We start from the raw sequence: 17,485 nt of genomic DNA on the forward strand, positions 1-17,485 counted from the left end.
CATAATGTGGAGTTTCTATGTTCTTTCGGCATTCAAGTCAGTCCATCATAATCGTCCCATCATCATCATAACATTCTCCTTCTCCCTCTCCTCTTCCTATTTTCCCTCTTCTCCTCCTCCTTCTCTTCCTCTTCCCGTCCCTCCTCCTCTTTTTCCCTCTCCTCCTCCTTCTCTTCCTCTTCTCCCTCTCCCTCCTCCTCCTCTCCCTCTCCCTCCTCCTCCTCCTCGTCTTCTTCTTCTTCTTCTTCTTCTTCTTCTTCTTCTTCTTCTTCTTCTTCTTCTTCTTCTTCTTCTTCTTCTTCTTCTTCTTCTTCTTCTTCTTCTTCTTAATCATCATGCTCTAATAATGAACGAAGGCCTCACCTGAAGTCACAGGTTATCTGTATAAGGGTACAGATCCCATGTCCGGAGGATATGGGAGGACAACGTCAGTTAGCAAGCTAATAAATAAAGAAACAAACACTCTCATTCCTTCTTTCGTGCCACAAGAAACACGAATTATTCGCCAGAAAGCTGGGTAAGTACAGGAGTCTGTTACTCTGAGATAGACAGATGCTGCCCACCCAAGGCATGAACTCCGCTTGCGAGGATCCCTCCATTCTGCAATCGCGACAATTCAAAGTGGCAACGCGCAAGTCTTTCCGCTCGTTCGGAATCGACAGGTGCCGCTAATTACCGCGGTATTTCCCGCGCGCTGAGTGTTTCCTCGCAGTTCTTCATGAACGACATGCACGACGCGCCATTTCGCTCGCTTTTCATGTGCGGGCGCTCGCGCTCGGAGGGCGTGCCCAGTGCCCTCTGCGATGAAGCTTTAATCGTCGCCGTCGCAGCTTGCAACGCCGCCCGCGAGAGTTCGCGCTCCCCATTAACGGGCGACGTTGCGCATTGAGCTTGTGCTTTCCATAGTAGCGATTTTTCCCGACCGGGTACTTTTTAAAGCGAGAGCCTTAAGTGCCCATTCCGCGAAAAAACAGTCGTTGTTGCTGTCCAGTACAGAGAATGACCGCCGCGGTAAAAAGTAAATAAAAGAACACCATTAAGTTTATGTGAATTAGAAACTGGTTTCTGCAGTAAAGGCCGGATGTATTACGACCGCGCTACCTCCGCATGGACGGCACCAGCGAAACAAAAGTTGGAACAGTGCGTGCCATCTGAAACATGAACGCGACGGCACGCAAGTAGAACAGGGGCAGCCCAGCCGCGGTGAACTCTGATTCTGGGAGCTGATTCTGCGGAAGTCTCCTTGCTGCTTCAATTAGCGACAAAAGACGGGGAAACCCCAGCGAAGAAAGAAACGCAAACACAAGGAAACAGTAAAGAAAGCTTGAGCCTGTTGATGTAATCCGCGCCAAAGGCGAGAAAGCAAAAGTGTAGACGGAGACGCGAATACAATGTAGCAGAAAACAAGTATTTAATAGGTATCACCAGCCTTTCGTCTCTAAAGCGCGCAAGCAGCCAGGAGAAATGTTTTTTTCGCCCGCCAGGAATTGCTAGCTTGGGGGCAGCCCTTCCGCTGTCTGAAAACGGCGATGCACTTAAAAGTGCGCCCTCATGTTGAATGCCTCAGCTTCATATTTTGCTTGCCTGCGACAAAGGCGGAGGAAGAAACGAGTCGAGCCTGCAAAAAGAAAAACAAATTCAAAGAGGAATACGAGCAAGGTCAGGGCAAAGAAGCGCTGCTTTAGCGATCGGCTGCATTCACAATGTAACGATCGAATTTATTTTAATCGCTTCCTTTACGTTTTGCTTAGCACGCATACAAATATTGGTACAGTGAGGCTTTCTCTCTTCTTTCCTCGCTGGGCTAAGAGCTCAGGGACGAGGGTTTGATACCGACCGCGGTGGAGGCCTTTCACGTGGAGGCGAGGTACGAAAACGCCCGTGTGTCGAAATTTCGGTGCACGTAAAGATCCCCAGGTGGTGAAAGTTAATCCGGAGCCTCCCTCCAATACGGCGCCCCTCATAGCCCTGCAGGTGCAGCTTTGACGCGTTGAACACCATATTTTTTTTCCCCTCCTCTTTAAGGTTCCCATAAAAAGAACTCGGCACGCGCTGTTTCATTCCAGCTGGGGGTAAGGGAGCATAAAGAATTTCCTGTAGAGAGTCTAAACCGGCGACCTTCTCTGACGGAAAAGGAGAAACCGCGGCGTCGTGCGCGAAACACAGGGTCGCTCGAGTTCGTATTCTGCGCGTACACGTCCCCCGGCGTGAAGGTCGTGATCCGTGTCCGTGACAAACGGCCGAGGACCCCCTCCACACGACCAGGTTCGTTTCCCCGTCGTCACGCCATTCACGCCTGCCCACGCCAACGATGGGAGCGGCACGAGTGTTCGCGCTTCCTGAAGCTTCTCCCCAGTCTGCTACTTGAGCACGGATGACGAGAAAAAAAAGGGCTCGCAGTCGCAGAAATCGACCCTGTGTGGTGCGTTCACCACGGTGTAGCCAGTGCGCGTGTTTAAGTAGCGTGTTTCCGCTATAGACCCTGTACATGCGTGCGTACACCTTCGGGCTGCCTAATAAGCTGTGTTGAAGCAATGCTTTGCGCGGGAGTACACTAGTGTAACACTAGTACACTAGTGGTGTATTTCATTTGCCTGTCCAGACCAGTTCTGAGCAGTCCGTGCGGAGCCCGAGACTGATTTCGCAATAAATATCCTATGCGAAAATAAAATACGGTGCTGCTATGGGGCAGTTCTGGGCAGTCCAAAATAATAAATAAAAAGGACCCACAATTTCGCAGACAAGCATGCAAGAATATCGCAATATTTGCGTCAGAAATTTACTTTTCCTCATTTTATTTTTTATTTTTTGAGTCGGGGGAGGGGGGGGGGGGTGGGGGGGCAACGCAAGAGTGAAAGGCGGGCACCCAAAAGTTACAATGAGTGCAGCCAGCATCCATCACAGCGCAGCATCGCGGTCTTGGTGACACCGTATATAGACTAAACTCCCAGCATCTTTAAATCTGTGCTGAAGCTTTGTGCCCAACAATAATAATGTGCATCCGCCCTAACGCGATTATTGTTTAGCACTTGTTCGGATGAAGCAGAGTCTACTAAGTGGTGCCGACATCACGCTCCAAAAGCCGAAATCGGCATTTGGAGCGCGCCGCGGTCGCGCTATGCAAACTAACAGAGAGGATCTGTTCTGGCGGCTCTGTTCTAAAGGCTCTGCTCTGCACATCTAATTTATCTCGGTCTAAGATGTCTCCACTTCTCTACAAATAAAAGTTTTGTCAGGGAGTTTACTCGGAAATCCATAAATTCATACACATTTATGCATGCTAGGCGGCCTCTACCGTGCGCGAGGACTGAGATAGCGGAAGCATCCACGATTGCGAACGGTTAACCCTAAGAAGGCTCCACTCCTACACCCCTCTGCTGAATTAAGATGCACTCTCTCTCTCTCAGTAACGCTTTCGCGTTAAGAAGTCCTGCAATGACGAACAAAAAAATGCGCAAGGGCGAAAAAAAAAAAAAAAAACCACAGGCGTCTAATCGAACGATATCAACACCACCTCAGTTAACCACTGTATGCGCGACCACCACATATATAAGGCAAAACAAAGAGGAAAACGCGAACAAAGGAACATTGCTGGAAGCTATGCGTAAACTGCCCCCCTACGCTTCAGGGTGCATCATCGCAGGCTCGTCGTCCGCGAAAAGCGTCGCCTGTTTTTGGCGGCCTCGGGGAAGCCGTGTGTGATTTTGTGGGCCGTCGACAGCGCCGGTAGGTCCCGTTGTTTAGGTAAGCGTAAATAACGCGCCCACGCGAGAAGGGCCGTTGTGTCGCCACTCACATTGCTTTTCTTTTGCGTGGTTTAACTTTACTCGTGCGTTTATGTGTGTTGTTAGCGCTGTACGAACGACGGACTGCTCCCATTTCCACTTCGTGTGCCACGTTTACGACGACTACTGCACGGAACTTTAGTACACTCTCGACATCATGACGTTCAGCCGGGCGAGCTTTACGTCGCGCATGTAGGCTTACGTGAGTGGTGGTGACGATGCGCGCTCAGGTTGTCTAGGAGTGTTTCTGAAAAGCACTAAACCACGCTACCGCTAAGCTAATCTGGCACGCCAGGTGACAATCAAGCTCGGCTAAACAGCTCTAATTTTCGACACAAAAGCCTTTCAAAAAAGGCCTCCTAGCTGGCGAAACTCGACTTGTCGAAAAGCGGCCGCAGATGCTTTTCACAGACAGGAAGAAGAGTGAGAAGTTTGCACTGGATGACTTGTCGACAACCGAGTTTCTTTACGTATGCTATATCCATTTATATTCACGAACGCTGCTAAATTGCGCTTTCTCACTCGCCGTGCTCAAAAGAACGTCATTTCAGTCACTGGTGTTACGAAAGAGAACGAAAGGGTCTTTTAAACAGAATCGGCTTCCGAATAATTCCGCGGCAGCCTTTGACGAAACACTTCTTCCGCAACCAAACGTCGCACAGGAAACGAATCCGCGGCCAGCCTCCCACCCGAGCCATTGTGGAACGGTCGAGCCATTCGTCCGTTCATTTATTAAATAGCGCTTTACAATCGCGACCGCTCAAAAGAGCGGATTACGGTAATTTGTCTTGTGACGCTGAAACACGCTGCCACTGCTCTCAATGAGGCAGTGTTCTAAGGGACTCTTTCTCAACACTGTCACAGGGAGAAACGCCGAGCTGTGCCGGCGTTGCCGCCTAGGTCGTTGCGCTATTAATTACGTTTTCTCAAATCGGACCAATGAAAAGTCATTCTTTTCAGAACCTCTGTCTTTGTAAGCGACTTCTCGAAGAACACGAACTCTGACATCAAACGATACGTCTGTGTTTGGCTCCTTGAACCCACGCTTGCTCCAGAGTATGCCGAGTAAGAAGAAAAAGTACTTGACGCACGCATGATCCCACGTAATAAGGCGAGGCGTGACATAAATTGTTGCATTGACATAACCGGAATCGACATAAATGTAATAGACGTGTACATACCCGACAAATGATTTTTTGTAGCTATCAACCCCCTTTATGTTTGTGAACAAATGGTGGGGGAAAGGAGGTGCATAAATTGCAGAAAGGAGGCGCAGAAAGTCGAACTCCCCCAGTGTGCTTCATTAAAACGTAGCATGCACACAAAATGTTGCATACCCATAGTTGCGACGTAGGGCTTTACAAAATGCTCAGAGATGATAAAGTGCCGCATGACACTCCTGCAGCCACGGTGTAATTACAGCTCACCGTAAATTACAGTGTCCTTTACATGGAATGCCAAAAGAAGGGAAGGCGAGTAAGGGCGGGGGGGAGGGGGGGGAGGGGGAGATGTACGACGGACTCTCCTACATACATTTGTTAACTTTGTTAAGTGCAGAATTCAAAGCCAGTTTTTTTTTCTTTCTCTCTAATTTAGCTAAAAAGTAGTCTCGTTGTCATGTTACGCAAACCTGTCTGTACTGCTAGCGCTATCTTAATTACTACTAGGTAACGTGGCCCAAAATCACCCAAATTAGGCCTCCCAAATTGCGGTCCCATCTGGGACAGCGAGCTAAAACGCCAGGCAACGTCTGAATAAAATATACGGCGTAGCGCAACTGGCAACATGTTTTCTAATTCTGACTTTTTTGCCTCTTCTGTGCAGGTCCGTTGGGAGGTGCTGCCGTCGCCAGTCATGCGCTACGCGCCGCCATCGGTAAGTGAAGTGCAACCGCCATGTTTTACGTTCGCAAGCGTAGGCCTAAATCGAATTGCTGTATCCGATAAATGTCTCAAATCAAATCAAATCAAATCAAATCAAAGTTTATTAGTTACATCATAGTGCACAAATACATTGGAGTGGTACAGAAAGAGGTCCCGAAGTGAAGCACTGCCGAGGGGACCTCTTATTATTGAATGTATGACAAGTGATTAATATTAGCGGTTTAGCCATTATTGCAGGCGTACAATTTACAAACAAATGTTCCAAATCGGCAAACATACATCCAAACAATTATAGCTTATACACTATTACGATACAGCGTTTAATTTATTGTTCAGGTTATCAGCAGACAAAATAAAAGAAAAAAAGAAAGGAAGAAAATATAGAAAGGAAGAAATACAAAATAAAAGTAAAGGAAAAAAATTTAAGAAAGAAAGAAAATATAGAAAGGAAGCAAAAAAAAGTAAAGGAAGAAAAAAGGAAGGAAAAAGGAAGGAAAAAGCGAAGCGCTGCGCTATAAATGACGCATATTTACGCCTCGCTAACAAAATCAAAACCAAAAGTTGAGACGTTTCAACGCGCACAAAAATTTGTACATTTTGTACCTTTTGCAAGCTTTTCTGCACCTTTCAAGTGCAGACACTTTAAGGCTCGCCTTGTTGTCGTAGCTCGCTCGCTGGACCCAAGTAGAGTCACACGGCGTTCCGTCGTAGCGGCTGTCATCGCCGCGTAACCCAGAGGCTTCAAAAGCCAAGCGGTTTATATAGTCATAAGCGTTCGAAACTCGTGAACCGCTTGCGCTTGTTTATAATAGCCCCGTTGTTTAGCGCAAATAAAACTGCAGGTACATTTGGGGTAAAATATACGTAATCAACCGGCAGCGCCCGCGTTCATTTATTCAAGAACACTCGTTGGTTGGTTTATACGATAGTAAGCGGGAAAAAAGCGGCAGTACAACGCCGGAACGGGCGGGAGGAAGAGCAAGCACAAAAGGAACAGGCAGGGGGGTGCACGAGCACTGCGAAGGCGGGAAATTTGAATTGCATTGGGTGGTATCCGTGAGCGGATAACGGCGCTACAGCCCATTATGGCGAATCGCTGCTCGACACTTCCGACAGCTGTCACATTGAGTGGAACGGCTTTTATTTTTTTTTTTTCAAGCGCCTTGGTAATGCCGCGATTCCGAAGCCAAGATATCATAAGCATGCTTTCATAGGCTATGATAAAATCAATCTGATGGCCCCAGGTGAGCACAAAATGAATGAAAAAAGGTGCTGGAGAGTAGAAAAGTCGTAATCTTTCATGCGAATGAGCAGAGACGCAGCCTTTACGGTGTGGGCACCCAGTAAATTACAATACCAGGCAAGTTACCCTGGAGGGACTGGGCTGTAGGTTACATACTGGGTTTGGATAAGAAAATGAACCTCACGATGGGCAGGCCGTCCGCAGCATTGGCGATTGGTTGCTGTTCTTAACGGGCGGACCTAGCCTTGGAAGGTGTACCTGCAATCGCTCCGCCACATTAGCACCTTTTTAACACAATTTGCGGCAAATAACCAAGAGTCACATACGCTTATATCCTTCAAAAACTGGAGGACTAAGCGCAAGCTGTCTCTCCTTATAATCCAGTGCTGGTTCTGGTATTGGCGCTCTCCTAAAAGGCATGCGTGGGTGCTACCTATCGAGGTTTTTTTTTTAACAAAACCGACCGCGCTCCGTTGCATGCTTACGGAAGTCCATCACAATAGTGCGGCATCACCTGCTACAACCACACGACGCACACGGAGGGGACGAGAAAAGGTTCTGCTCATCAAGCCGCCGGTACTAGTGCTGGATTCGTCGAGATGCGGAGCGGCCATATTATGACCCCTTTGCCCTGTTTCTGTAGAAGCTGGATATTCTGATGTTTTGAGGAAGCTGCAAATTCGAAATCTATATATTTACATATTCCGGTGCCTTATTTCTGACACGGCGTATTTTCAAATTGATACTTTGCAGATTACAATGCGTAGAGTCTCCCACCATTTATTCATAGTGTCTTGACTGTGCGCGTAAAAAGAAAAGAAAAAAAGAAATACAGCTTGGCGCCACAATTTCTGTGAATTTTAGACCTATGCTTTGTATAATACACAGGAAATGTAGTAATGACTTTGCTTTGTGCTATTTCTCCATTACGATTGTGCTATTATAATTAAATTTGTGATCAGACGTGTTATTATGTACGGTGTAAATAGGGTGGCTGAGGCCCCTGTCAGGCCACGTCCGCCTTTAGTCTTAGCCTCCCCTTGGTTTTGCCAAGAAATAAAAATCATATACTCAAATACTCAAATTTGGCAAAAATTGGTGGGCTGCGTTGAATTCGACGGATTGTGTTCAAATTGGCAACTGTTAGTTGAACTGGCGGCCTTTATTCCTGCATGCATTGAGGAAAAGCAGTTCAGTTGTTGATTTCGTAACAGAGGTACCAGTGTTCATTTTAGGTTTCAAGTAATTGCCGTCATTTGAGAGCGTCAACTTGTATTCCGAAATCATGTCACGGTGCATCCTACTGACAACCGACTGTCTTTTATCACGAAGCGGTCGGTACTCTGCATTTACCCACACTGACTAGCAGGGAGGCCAAGATAAAAATACACAGGATAACGCAGTCGGTAAAACTAGTTGGCGCTGACAGGTATTGAGCAGTAAAAGTGAACTGCGATGCGTCTTCATTTAAAAAAATAAAAGAAAGTGAAAGAAAAGATTGTACAATATACACATTTAGCCAGATATTAGGGATGTAACTATACTTCACACCACAAGCATGTGTACAATGAATCGCAAAAATCAAAACCGCAATATTTAAAGCACCGCCTTTCCGAGGAACAAAATATGTGCCATTTATTTTTATTTTTTGCATTTAGCGAGTTTTTGAGGCAGTATTTTTATAGCTTGTTGTTTTCAAGACTGTAATAATTGGTCGATTATGATGTTTCGTTCATGCAAGCTGTTGCGTCCGCACAGCCGTGGATGGCTGCCGACGATTTATTACAACTCAAGAGGTTGGGAACATATGCAGTAGTTCGGGTGTTGGAGACAGCACTGGCCAGCGTTCGACGCGTGAGGCGCGCTCGTGCCACAGAACCCAGTGCCTCTCTCGCGCGCACATCATCGTTGTCGTCTTCTGGCGACATATCAATTCTTCCCCCCTTAGAGACAACAGTAAACAAAGTCTCCATAGCGGTCTGGAGGCCGCCTAGCCTCGGCTGGTCGCAGTTGCCGGGTGGTCCCTGCTTGAGACGTTGAGGTCGTTGGTTGGGAGGAAACATCTGGAGTATCCAACGAGTCCGGTAACAGTGGAACAGCAGAACTCGACGGCATCTCTTGTGCTGTGTCAGCGAAATCGTCTGCTGTGCTCCAGTCCGTGGGCGTCCTGCTCTGGCTCGCTTTCCTGATGTGGTTCAGATGACGGCGAACCTTTCCAAGGGCGCTTTTTACCACCCAGGATCGTGGTCCGACGCGGCGCAGAATTTCGCCTTCAATCCAATCTGGCTTTCTTAAGAACTGTCGTATGAGCACCCTTTCCCCTTCTTCGAAACGACGTGATTGTTTCAGCGTCGGCTGGTGATCAGAGGTCTGCGTTTCCTTCTCTGGCTTGAGCAGATCGAGGGGACATAAAAGTTCGCGGCCAAACATCGCTCTCGCCGGTGTCATTCCTGTGGCTGTGTGCACCGTCGTGTGCTGCCGATACAGGAACCTTGCAAGTCTGCACTGTATGGAGTAGTGTTTATCCATTAAGAGGGCTCTCTTCAGTTCTGCCACGTATCGTTCTTCTTGCCCATTTGTTGCAGGATGATACGCTGGTGACGTCATAGCTTGTATGCCATTTGATGCGTAGAACTGCTTTATCTCGGTTGAAATAAAGGCTCTTCCGTTGTCCGAGACGACTTTTCGTGGAATGCCGAACGTAGCGAAGAGGCTCCGGAGTACGTCAATGACAACCGCGGATGTTGTCTGGGTGACGTGACGGACTTCTACCCACTTGGTGTACGCGTCCACAACAACCAAGTAGGTGCGCCCGAGTAGTGGTCCCGCGAAGTCAACATGCAGTGTGTACCATGGTGTCTGGGGACGGTCCCATGAGGGAATCGGAGCTTTTGTTGGGCCCTTCTGCGTTGATTGGCATTCAGAGGACTGTCGCACCGTTTCTTCAATCATCTTGTCGATTCCGGTTATCTCTATTCCCAAATGAGGAAACCAGTTTCGTCCGAGGAGGTTACATCCTGGTCCCTTGATTACCACAAGCGGTAATGTAAAAGCCTTGCCCTTGTGCGTTACCTCTACCGTTGCACAGCCGAGCACTGGAAGAGACTGGCCTGACCATGTGCGTAGGAGAATGTTGTTCGTCTGGAGCCGAGGTGGGTCATTCGTCCACGTGGCTCTGAACGTTGTCTCACTGATAAGAGTACAGGCTGCACCAGAGTCGACTTCGAAGGTCAACGATTCGCCATGTACGCGTAGCTGCATCATGACCTTCTGGGTGCTGGATATGCCCATTAAGGTGTTGAGCTCATAAAGCGCCTTGCTTGGCGACTCTTGAGAAGTCGTGTCCTGGGCTGATGCTGTTGTCGAAATTCCTTCACATGGATATTCGATGCTGTTGTTCCCCTTAGTTCTTGCCTCTTTCCGCTTTTTGATACATGCTTTTTCGATGTGTCCGCGTTTCTTGCAGTAGTTGCAGGAAGCTGTCTGGAACTTGCAAGTGTCCGGACTATGTTGTGCGTCACAACGCCAACAACGTTGGTTCTTCTTCTCGGCGTAGCTGCTGGAGCGGCCTGTCCTTCCCGTATGGCAGGTACTTGTACTGGCTTTGTGGATCTCTCTCCATTCCGCCTTGACGTTTTTCTGGTCTTCAACGGCGTTTTCAGCTCTCAATGCGAAGTCAAAAGCTTTCTTGAACGTCAAGTCCTTTTCTGCAAATAGCCGTTGCTGGACCTGCTCATTCCGAAGACCACAGACAAAACGATCTCGCAACATTACGTCCAGTGGTAGCATAGACGGATTCGCAGCCATATCTGTGCTGGTGCCAAAATTACAATCCGCTGCTAGTTTTTTTAGCGCTGCCACGTAATCACTGACCGTTTCGTCGTGCCTTTGGTCCCGTCGTTGGAAGCGTGCCCTGCAGAAGACTTCAGAAGGTTGCGGATCAAAGTGAGACTTGAGCACCTCAACGATGTCATCATAGTCCACTTCGCTGGGCTGCTTGGGTTGAACGAGGGCGCAGACGATGTCGTAAGTCTGTTCCCCGCACAGCGTTAGCAGGTGAGCGCGTTTCTTGGAAGCGTCCTTGATGTCGTTAGCTTCGAAGAAGAATTGAAGCCTTCCATACCAGGATCTCCAGGAGCCGGAGCTGCCGCTGAATTCGGGTAGCCGACCGAAGTCGCACGTCGCCATGTCGTTCCGTTTCTTGACGTCGGTGACCTGCCGGTGAAGTGCCGGTGAGTCCGCAGTCTTCCTCGTCGCCAAATTGTTGCGTCCGCACAGCCGTGGATGGCTGCCGACGATTTATTACAACTCAAGAGGTTGGGAACATAGGCAGTAGTTCGGGTGTTGGAGACAGCACTGGCCAGCGTTCGACGCGTGAGGCGCGCTCGTGCAACAGAACCCAGTGCCTCTCTCGCGGGCACATCATCGTTGTCGTCTTCTGGCGACATATCACAAGCGCTTAAACCTTAGTTTCTATTTTATATTTTTTTGATGCAGTTTGGAAACCATCAAGCTTCATTAGAGTTCATCCTGGGCCCCTTTCGTCTTGCTCCAACGGCAGGCTTATGATAACTAATTTAGAACTACTCGGAGTAAGAAGCCCGCGATCATGCAGTTGGGGCCGAGTCACTCTTTAAATATTCCTTAAAAATGTTGCAGCGGCCAGCCTTATATGTTTGCCTACATGGATGTGGAACGTGTCGCGTAATGACACTTTAGAAGTGGAAATACATAAACAAGTTTACGTATGCATTCCTTGACTTCTTTTCTGCCTCGTATGTGATTATGCAGCAAACCAACGTATGGATAGCTAAACAAGGTAAATACGCGCTTGAATGAAACAGGTCAGGCCATGCTGTTTGGAAAAAACACTGAGCTTAAAAAAACTAGAATTTTTAAAGCATAACTCTCGAATAAATATTAAAAAACCCAAAAATTTCACACCTTCTGGTCAGAAAAAGCAATCTGACCTTGTATTGTGTAAGCGTTTTTTTTTTGTCGTGAAAATAAAAGAGCCGGAAAGGTACATTACCTGGGAGAAAAAAAAATATAGATTTTACTTTCGAACTCTTGACGACTTTTTTTTTCTTTATCAAGGTACATGGCTTAGCACAATGCAGTGATGAACGCAACTGAAATTCAAAACACAGAATTTTATTTTTACCAATCAACCAATCAAACATGAAATCCGCCTTTACTGAACGGCCATACATTATTTTGCAATTTATAGAATGCACATTAGAAGAGTACCCGTTGCGCTGAAGAAAAAGAAATTTCTTTGTTCAAGGAAAAGTGAAAAAAAAAAAGCAGGCCAGGTGCTAATATCTGGCCGTGCGACAATGGTAAAAGCTTAACATGAAAGGAACCTTTCACAATAATAAAAAAACGACCTCACGAACGCCCCTATCTCCTTTTCTTTTTTATTTTCCGTTCAAAGCAGGCCGGAACAATGGAGCAGCCGGGCGTCGCTCCCACCGGACTTCGTCGTTGGATGAAAAGCCTCACGTGGTTCACCCTGTATCAAAAGGTGCGATTGTTTCCGGTAAAGCGGAAAATAACTTGCCACTTTGAGGCGCGAGAGAAAAGTGCTCCTAACGTAAATTCCCCCCAAAGTTAAAAAATGAAGCACGCAGCGTTTTTGGCTGGAAAGTGCACAATTAAAACATCCCGATGTGAAAAGGCTCCGCTCCGCTGAGTCAGGAGATGGGCATGCTTTCCCGCAATGTGGAATTGTTTTTAGCCTTTTCGAATGAAATCTACAAGCTGAGGTGCTTCTGCCTTGCGTTCGACAATAAAGCGCTAAACAAGTCTTACAACGCATTTACATTAGCAGCATCTTTTGCCTGCCGAGTCCTCTTAATGATCGTTACAACCGTATCCAGTTTTGCTCCTTCCCTCAGTTAAATGTGGAGTATATAAGTGTTAACTGGGGTGTTTGCAAGTTTGGTATTATTTGCCTGTGTACCACTGGATTTCATGCACAATTGCTCTTCTTTTTGGTGTTGGTTTCTTTGTCTTAAGTTAAAAAGCGTGACTTGATTATGCTTTTTCTTATGAGTGTGTTCATGTTGTAAGTTTTCAAGTGTGTTGTTCAAGAATTTCCGCTCCGTATTCTTCCTATCTAATTAAAAGTAAACAAATTTGTATATTTTTCGCTCTTATGACTGTCATTTCACTACATTCCTGTTTCTGTTTTCTGCGCTGATATTTATTTATGTACCACCTGCATGTACCATCTGTATGCCCACCTGCTATGGTCTCGGAATGAGACTGGCAGTATTGAAAATAAATAAAATAAATAAATTAAATATAGGATACTATAGTGGCTCACTGCACAACGGGGAACGAAAAAAACCCGTGTCAGTCGCGAAACGCAAACGCTTTCAGGGCATAATCATCATCATCATCATTATCATCCAACACGAACGCGAACACTGAAACACACAAGGAAGAAAAACGTCCACACAAAACCAGGACTAAAGCAAAAATACCCTACCCTTAGGAATAAAAAAAGTATTTTAAAACGTTTAAAGCGATTCTGTTGTCTCGCAGTCCATAGGGATAAGCTTTTTGAGGGTGGGGGAGACCTGCAATATAACATCCACTCGCGGCCGCGCACGCGTGGACAACTGACTTACTCTCGACAACACCCCACGATGAAGCGAAAATTCGCACGATGGGGCACGCACACACGCACGCACATGGATCTATAAAAATTATTCACTGCAAGGGAAGGAGAAATGAAGTAGCCACCGGTGAATACGAGCATCCGATTTAGCACTAAAAACGTCCCCTGCGCTGTGACATTACGCAAAGCATGCTCGATGTTTTACAATGCGTGATGTTAAAGTGCACAGCCCACATTTATTTGGTCAAAGCATATCTCGGGACTTGTTATTTATTCGATTTTCCCCCTTGGACGCGGCCACTAGTCATTGAGTTGTTAGTGGTGAAGCAGATCCACGTAAACTGGTCACAGCTTACCCCGATACAAAAAAAAGTGCTTTCTAGCGAATATTTTTCAACAAGTTGCTTCGATAAATTTTTTTCAGTTGAGCGTTAGCAACTGTGTCGTCTTGTTTAGTCTTGTTGATTGCGCGCTACAAGCGGGGTGAAACGCCTTATAGGAATTTTGAGAACTTCCCTGTGAGCAAGTATAAGCGAGTTTTACATCGTCCGGTAGCTAACTTATTTTGCCGAAACGCGACATCTTGTTTCACCAGTGTGCTACCCTTTAGCGAGCTTTACGACAAGACGGATGGTCCTACCCGTAGCGCCAAAGCTCAGGACATGGTAGCTGGTGCACCAGTAGACACGTTTTGATGCGAGACCACACTCAGTGGGAGAAAAAAAAAGGAAAAAAATCCCGGGCCATCTTCATTAACGTGAAACCTGGGGAGGGGCGATCGCATGCAGTGTATAAGTGTATTCTTGGCGCCTTGGCGTTTTTTCCAACGGAGATGAAACCATTGGTGGCTAGAGCTATACAGCTTTGCTATAAAAGTCTTGTGTCTTTAAAGCACGAAACGTTTTAGCGCGAGGCACAAACGCGTGTCCCGGTGTTTTTTTTAGTACGTGTTACGTTCTAGTGCGAGGCGTAAACGAGTGTCCCGGTGTCTTAGTACCGTACCTACATGAGACGGCGATTACGACGACGACGACGACAGGAGACACCAACAGCCCCAGACCGTAAGGAGCTTCGCCTCTAAAAGAAGGTTGAAGCAGGGGACAGTGCAGTTTCTAACGATTTCGCTGTGCTAACCCACGTCAGCATGACCTGAATCGCGTAAATTGCACCAAGAACAGCTTTGAACCCCAAAAATGTGTGAAATGACCGCATAAATGCCTCCCATGCTTGTTTATATGGTACAAATCTGCACATTTCATGCGGCAGGCTTGATGTGAGCTCAGAAAAATCCGCCATGCGTCATGGAAGAGAGAAAAGCAAGCAGAAAAGCCATTTTCCGCGAAGGGTTCGGTCTAGTTTGTTGTATGGCCATTTCGCAATTTGCTACACCAAACATCTGCATTGGAATAGCAGCAGGATAGCAGCCACTTCCCGCACACCCGCAGTTGCAACCTTCGCTGCACCTGCGGGTGTGCGGGAAGTGGGCTGCCGCGTGAGACGGATGGCGATGTGGGAAAGCTAACTTGCAAGTAGCTACGAAGCAGCGGTCGGAACAGAGGGTCAATGAACAGCCGCAGACTTCACGGGGTGGCCGAAAACTCCACATTTTATGCGGAAGAATGGAAGGCACAAATCCTAAAGAATTACGCTGCCCAGTGCAGATGTTCGCGTGCGTGTATGCCCTGTTTCCACGATCACCAACGGCGGGGTGTCGGAGCTGATCGCGGAAGCCGTGGCATGTGCGTGTGTGTATGACGACACGAGGATGTCGAGGCGTTACGTTGGGGAGATGAGCATATCTATACTTTCGCACCTAAAGTGGATGTGAAACGTGCCGTTCATTATCTGTTTCTTAAATTTCTAAAAATTCCGACCGATTTGAAATCCTTGATATCCTTGTCACTTTCTACGGATGTTCAGTATGGTAGACCGATCAATCTCTTTGCTCCTTGTCCTCTTTTCTCGGTTATGCCCGAAGATCCTGCAGCAAACCTACCGGAAAAGCACCAAGTTATCGACAGGCCAAATGAAGGTAAGGCGATTTAAAAGCGTTTGCCCTGAAGGTTTAAAGTGCATACACCATTATGTCCGTCCTAAAATAAGCACTTTCTAAAGAACCGTCCGACGATCCCCCCAGTTTGGCGCTAGGGTCATGGCTAGGCTACCGTCCATCGGCGCTCGAATTTTTCAGGCTTAGGTGACACGGATTAGTGCGTGTGGCCGACGGTGTATGGCAAACGACTTAGCGTCGTGATATGAAGGCTACAGTTTAGGTTCCGGCCCTTGCACATTCTTTTGTTTTAAATTGTATCATCCTTGGGCCGCTAGCCCTGTTGACCTTCATCGAGCTTCCCCTAGGGTTTCAAATGGGTTACTAATTATCAGACGAAGCCTAACGCCCTGTGAGAAACTGGCGTGCAAACAGCCCCGCACATGTTCACGGAATCATTCGACAAAAAAATCCCGGGCCATCTCCACTAATGTGAAACCTGGGGAGGAGCGAAGCAAGCAGTGTATAAGTGTAATCTTGGCGCCTTGGCGTTTTTGCCAATGGAAATGAAACCACTGGGGGGGGGGGGGGGGGGGGGGGGGAGGGGTAGAAGTACACATCTTTGCTGTAAAAGTTTTGCGTCTTTGAAGCACGAAGCGTTCCAGCACGAGGCGTAGACGAGAGTCCCGGTGCTTTAGTACCGTGACTACATGAAACGACACTTACGACGACCACATGGGACGCCAACAGCCCGAGCCCCTAAAAAGCTTCGCCCCCGAAAAAAAGGACACCGAACGTTGCATTTCTGGTGGCATTATCAAAAACGTGAGATCTTTAAAAGCATCCGTAGTTTTCAGGTGAAATCTATAAAAGTATACGTGAAATATGAAATCTCTAAAAGCATGAAATGTGAAACCTGCAAAGCATCAGGGAAATCTGAAATCTATGAAAGCTTAAAACGTGCAATATATCAAAGCATCCGGAATTTTCAGGTTCTCTGCAAGAATCTCCCTCAAGGTACCAACTGCCACAGACCGTCAGCTCGCCAAGTAAGGAATGTCTGTTATTTCATTTGATCACTTGTTCCGTGTTTTATTAACCAACAACCTTTCATCTCATCTGCCCTTCAACCTGCTCCCGCACATTTAAACTAATGGAAACAGCACAGGAAATGGAACGTAAAAAGGACACGGTCGCATTCCTTGTAGTCCTTCGTACGTCCTGTTCCTTGCACTTTTTCCTTTAGCTTTAACCATTCACCAACCAGCTCAAATCACCAGTCTGTTCTCATTTTATTATTCCCGTAACAATACCAAATGATATAACGGGCTTAGGGGGCGTTGTCTCCCTTACCGGTACCGGTACCCTTTCGACCTTCTACAGCTTACGAAGGACTACCAGAACTGACATAAAACTAATTGGTTCACTCTTGAAGGACAGTGAACAGGTCGCGTGGTCATAACCTCTTTGAATAATTCAAGTTTCGTAGAGCGCTGTCCAATACAACCTACATCACAGTCAACACGCACGGCGGGTACGCTTCCCCGCATAACAAGTCTTTTTTTTTTTTTTAACCGGATTGGTATGCATGTTCCGACAGGGTAATGGATGGAGAACTCGGTGGTTCTGTCTGACTGCATTGGTCTAACACCGGCGACGGAGGCATGTCGAAAGCGAACATATTTACAGAAGAGCTCGGTATCCGAAGTCTCAACGCGTCCACTTGCTCGTGTGCGAAATGCGTTCAAAGCATCCGTGGCCACATTTTCAGAGCCCCCGGAACAAAACGAACCCAAGCCCCAAGTGGTGAACTTGAGTAACGAACCTGCCGTCAACTTGGCCGAGAAGCCGCAGGTTCTGTTTGACACGGAAAGAGGTACGGACGAAATCTTCTCGCGTCACCACCGCCAGCCTTACACACTACGGCGCTTAGGGCGGCAGAACGGTGATAAATAT

General features: G+C 47.2%; 1 protein-coding gene across 3 annotated transcripts in view; it reads left to right on the forward strand.

The window, feature by feature from the left end:
• Positions 1 to 17,485, forward strand: part of LOC144146030 (uncharacterized) — a 241,303-nt gene that overhangs the window by 149,502 nt on the left and 74,316 nt on the right. For 2 of the 3 annotated variants that reach the window (XM_077677948.1, XM_077677950.1), the window contains exons 2-5: positions 5,610 to 5,660; positions 12,349 to 12,438; positions 15,518 to 15,571; positions 16,522 to 16,578. In XM_077677948.1, coding sequence (XP_077534074.1) covers positions 5,610 to 5,660; positions 12,349 to 12,438; positions 15,518 to 15,571; positions 16,522 to 16,578 — 252 coding nt within the window. The remainder of the gene's footprint in view (positions 1 to 5,609; positions 5,661 to 12,348; positions 12,439 to 15,517; positions 15,572 to 16,521; positions 16,579 to 17,485) is intronic. The other variant, XM_077677949.1, reaches the window with a different exon arrangement.

Source organism: Haemaphysalis longicornis, unplaced genomic scaffold (assembly GCF_048455015.1).
Source record: "Haemaphysalis longicornis isolate Haplotype H1 unplaced genomic scaffold, Haemaphysalis longicornis Haplotype H1 scaffold_7, whole genome shotgun sequence".
Lineage (NCBI taxonomy): Eukaryota > Metazoa > Arthropoda > Arachnida > Ixodida > Ixodidae > Haemaphysalis > Haemaphysalis longicornis.